General features: G+C 40.0%; 1 protein-coding gene across 1 annotated transcript; it reads left to right on the top strand.

Moving 5' to 3' along the window:
- Window positions 1-2,305: 2,305 nt before the first annotated feature.
- On the top strand, window positions 2,306-2,968 carry LOC113771526. Its single transcript, XM_027316102.1, has one exon. It carries the CDS (start codon window positions 2,306-2,308, stop codon window positions 2,966-2,968), a length of 663 nt encoding a protein of 220 aa, XP_027171903.1.
- The last annotated feature ends 1,630 nt before the right edge of the window (window positions 2,969-4,598 follow it).

Below are 4,598 nucleotides of genomic sequence, written 5' to 3'. Positions count from 1 at the left end.
GCACCCCTAGGTACATGCACCTCATGGTAGTTCATAATAGGCTCTTGGCATCCCTTGCGTTCCAAACTTTGTGTTTTGTATTAAGACTTCTACTTTCCCTTTTACTGCTGATATGTAAGAATATTTTGATATTTTGTGTGCTTTGAACTCGTGGTTTGTTATTCCTGTGGTTTGTTATTCCTATTATTTTGGATGAATGTTTGGCACTTAATGTCTGATATTGTTTGTTGCTGGACAATATTTTTGGTAATATGACTATGGTTGATTTAATGATGACAAAAAGGGGAAGAAATAGATTGGATATGAATTCTCTATGTGAGATCTCTATGTAAGGGGGAGTAATCTTTTTCTGAGTAAACATGGGTGAACATTATTCTAAAGGGAAGTTGTACTTAAATTTTGTACTTAAGCAAAGAGGGGGGATGCATTAAGTAAGGGGGAGTTGTACTTAAATTTTTTGCTCCATCCATTGTTTTGTCATCATAAAAAAGGGAGAGATTGTTCATCTCAGTCTGTATCTTTTGATTATTACAAAACAAATGGATGTTACTAATATTTTCTAAATAGATGTTTTCATATTTGGAGCAAAACAGACTAACATAGGTTGAAGCATAAGTCTGACGCACAAAAAGTCTACATCGACAGTCCGACAACCTTCGAGTAACTTCGGACGCATAAGGAACTCAGTCTCGAACATCTGAAGATAATAAGCCGAGTTCTCTAAACTCACCGACTTCGTTCGGACGTACAACACCTGAGTACCGGATGCCCGACAAACGTTGCGACACTTCAGACGCAAAGCATTGAAGCACCGGACGTCCTAAACATTTCAAAAAAACTTCTTGAACTCACTGTCTGCGATCGGAAGCGAAAAACCAGCTTATCGGACGTCCGACACCACTAACGGCTAGTTGACTCTTCAGTTGCCTTCTATTTGTTGGCAGCATTAATTGAAGTACATTTTGGTCTCTTATAAATAGAGCAAAGTCAACCACTTCAAAAGGACTTTTGCACAGTGAGACTACATCAGATTTTGAATGATTCAAGTGTGAGAATACTCCAAAAAAGAATATTTGTACTCTTAGTTGTGTAATTTTCGATAACCTTTTCAAGTGTGTTTCAATTTATTCAATAGTGTAGTTTTGTGAGGGTTATCCGAGAGATTGTAAAACTTCCTTGCTTGACCAAGTGAGGTTTGGGGTAAGGAGAAAATGATCCTTCCTTTGTACACAAGAGACTGGTTGTATGTTGATCAATCTAAAGAAGCTTCCTATATAAACTGTTGTTCAAACTCAAGTGGAGTTTGAAGCTTGGTTTGCTATTCTATCTTTTTACTTACTGTCTTACAATATAAACTATTTATTTTTTCTACTCACAAGCACTTGTTCTTCCTCATCAATTACTTCATTGGGTGGTCTTTTAGAAAAAAGAGGGCAAGTTCACAAAAAGTGACTCACATCTTGGTTAGTTTTTTAATCACCTAATTCACTCCCCTCTTAAGTTGTTTTCGATTCTTGTAGACTGGGGGTAATTATGATTAAAATAAAAAATTTGTAATAGTTTCAAGGCTATTATTTAAATTTTGCAAACCTCAACACAATGCGGCTCTGCTATTGGTAGAAACTTAAACCAATAATTTGGTTATCATAGTAATGGTGAAAACACATATCACTCCATTTACCTTATTGTCATGATACTGAGAAAACACATATCAAGCGTCAATGGTCGATATGTAAGAAATATCACCCCGATTAGTTTCTAAACCGCAGACTCCTCCAACTTATGGCTAACTATTCTAAGAAAAAGGAATGGTCGATCAACATTTATCAGCAAACGGTTCAACTATTAACCAAAATCTCAACATTAAATCCATATATTGGCAGGCTAACTTTAATCACATATTTACACAACTTTCACACTTCTTTTTGTTTTTATGATTTTTTTCTCTCTTTTTTTTGAGTATAGGAGTAATGATAGGTTTAGTTTCTAGCCATTAGAATCTTTTGACACGAACCCCAACATTCGTCAAATAAATGAGCCCGATTACTCAGCTCTCATCGCTATAAGACCACATACTCATAGATATTACTACTTTTAAATGCGATAATTGACACTTTTGGTGAAAACCCCTAGTCACTCAGTAGTAATAACTAGCGAAATACAGATAAATTTATTCACAATCAGGCAACAAAATAACTCAAGATATCATATAAAATAATAGCGACTAGTCTCAATTCCTCGAGCATGGAAAACTAAGGTTAATAATTAGACCAATTCACATGAAAATGCCAAACAGTTATTCCCTATGTCTAGAAAAGTTAACAAAAAATTATATGATGAGGAGGTGGTAGTGCCTTTTCGAATTGGGAAGTATGAGGACGAGGTCCTTTGCGACGTCGTTCCAATGCAAGCTTCTCATATTTTGTTGGGACGGCCATGGCAATATGACAAGAAAACTACTCATGATGGCTTTACCAACAAATACTCCTTCTTGCACCACAACAAGAAGATGACCCTTGTCCCTCTCACACCTCAACAGGTGCACGAAGACCAATTGCGATTGCAACAAGAGCATGAACGAGAGTTGTCCAAGAAGTCAACCAATTCTAAAGCAATCACTAAGGCACCAGTCGAGAGGACGCCTATCCCTGGAACATCTGGTCGAATGGAGAAACGACCCAACTTGCTTGCCAAGAATAGGGAAGTTCGCAAGTTACTTTTGTCTAAGCAAGTTGTCTATATTTTATATTGCAAAGAGGTGATTTTACTTTCCCATGAGGCACTCACTGACTTACCTCCTGAAATTTCTTCTTTGTTGCAGGAATTTGATGACGTTTTCCCAGCCGAGATTCCAAGTGGACTACCCCCACTTAGAGGGATCGAGCACCAGATAGACTTCGTCCCTGGAGTAGCCTTGCCGAACAGACCGGCCTACAAGATGGGTCCTGAAGAGACTAAGGAGATCTAGAGGCAAGTGGACGAACTCTTAGAAAAAAGTTGGGCTCAAGAAAGCATGAGCCCATGTGCAGTTCCTGTCATCCTCGTTCCAAAGAAAGAGGCCACTTGGAGGATGTGTATGGATTGTCGTGCCGTCAACGCTATTACAGTTAAGTATCGTCACCCTATACCTCATTTAGATGATTTGTTTGACGAATTGTATGGTGCAGTCATATTCACCAAGATCGATCTTAAGAGTGGCTACCATCAAATTCGAATGAAGGAAGGGGACGAGTGGAAGACGGCCTTCAAGACTAAGTATGGTCTGTATGAGTGGTTAGTTATGCCGTTTGGTTTGACTAACGCTCCTAGTACATTTATGCGTCTTATGAATCATGTGCTTCATCCTTTCTTAGGTAAATTTATTGTTGTTTATTTTGACGACATTCTGATATACAGCAAGAGTCCTGAGAACCATGTAGCACATGTACGAGCTGTCCTTGAGGTTTTGCGTCGGGAGAGGTTATTCGCCAATCTTGGCAAATGTACTTTCTGCACTAATGAGCTTGTTTTTCTTGGTTATAAGGTTAGTGTACAGGGCATTAAAGTGAACGAGAGCAAGATTCAGGCCATCAATGACTGGCCCGTGCCCAGGACCATGAGTGAAGTTCAGAGTTTCCACGGCCTTGCGAGCTTCTATCGCCGATTCATGAAGGATTTCAGCACTATAGCTGCCCCTCTTACCGCCATTATCAAGAAGGATGTGAAGTTCGAATGGGGGGAAGCTCAAGAGAGGGCGTTCCAACTCCTTAAACACAAGCTCACACACGCACCTTTATTGTCCTTACCTAGTTTTGATAAAACTTTTGAGGTTGAGTGTGATGCTTCTGGTGTAGGAATTGGAGCCGTGCTGATCCAAGAGGGAAGGCCGATCGCGTACTTTAGCGAGAAGTTAAATTGTGCCGCCTTGAACTACTCCACCTGCGACAAGGAACTCTATTCTTTGATTCGTGCACTGGAGACATGGCAGCACTACCTGAGGCCTAAGGAATTTGTCATCCACACTGATCACGAGACTTTAAAGCACCTCAAGTCTCAACAAAAGTTGAATAAGAGACACGTCCGGTGGGTCAATTTTGTGGAGTCCTTTCCCTATGTGATCAAATACAAAGCTGGCAAGACCAATGTCGTTGCCGATGCACTGTCTAGGAGGTATGCCTTGACTGCTTTACTTGATGCTAAACTCCTTGGATTTGATCTTATCAAGGACCTCTATGATACCGACTCGAATTTTTCGGCTATCTATGCATCTTGTGTTAATTCGGGTTAGGGCAAGTTCATCATCCATAATGAATTTCTGTATTGTCATGATAAACTATGCATTCCATCATGTTCTATTCGTGAGTTACTAACCCATGAGGCTCATGGAGGTGGTTTGATGGGACATTTTGGTGTCACCAAGACTTTGAGTGCTTTACAGGAGCATTTCTATTGGCCACGCATGAGACGGGATGTGGAGCGAGTGGTGTCACGCTGCATCACTTGTCACCGTGCCAAATCCAAGCTACAACCTTTTGGTTTGTATACACCTCTACCTATTCCTTCGGATCCGTGGGCTGACATTTCTATGGATTTTGTGCTTGGTCTGCTTAGGAGTAAAA

The sequence above is a fragment of the Coffea eugenioides genome, chromosome 5 (assembly GCF_003713205.1).
Source record: "Coffea eugenioides isolate CCC68of chromosome 5, Ceug_1.0, whole genome shotgun sequence".
In the NCBI taxonomy this organism is placed as follows: Eukaryota; Viridiplantae; Streptophyta; class Magnoliopsida; order Gentianales; family Rubiaceae; genus Coffea; species Coffea eugenioides.
This window is presented reverse-complemented; position numbering and strand designations above follow the sequence as displayed.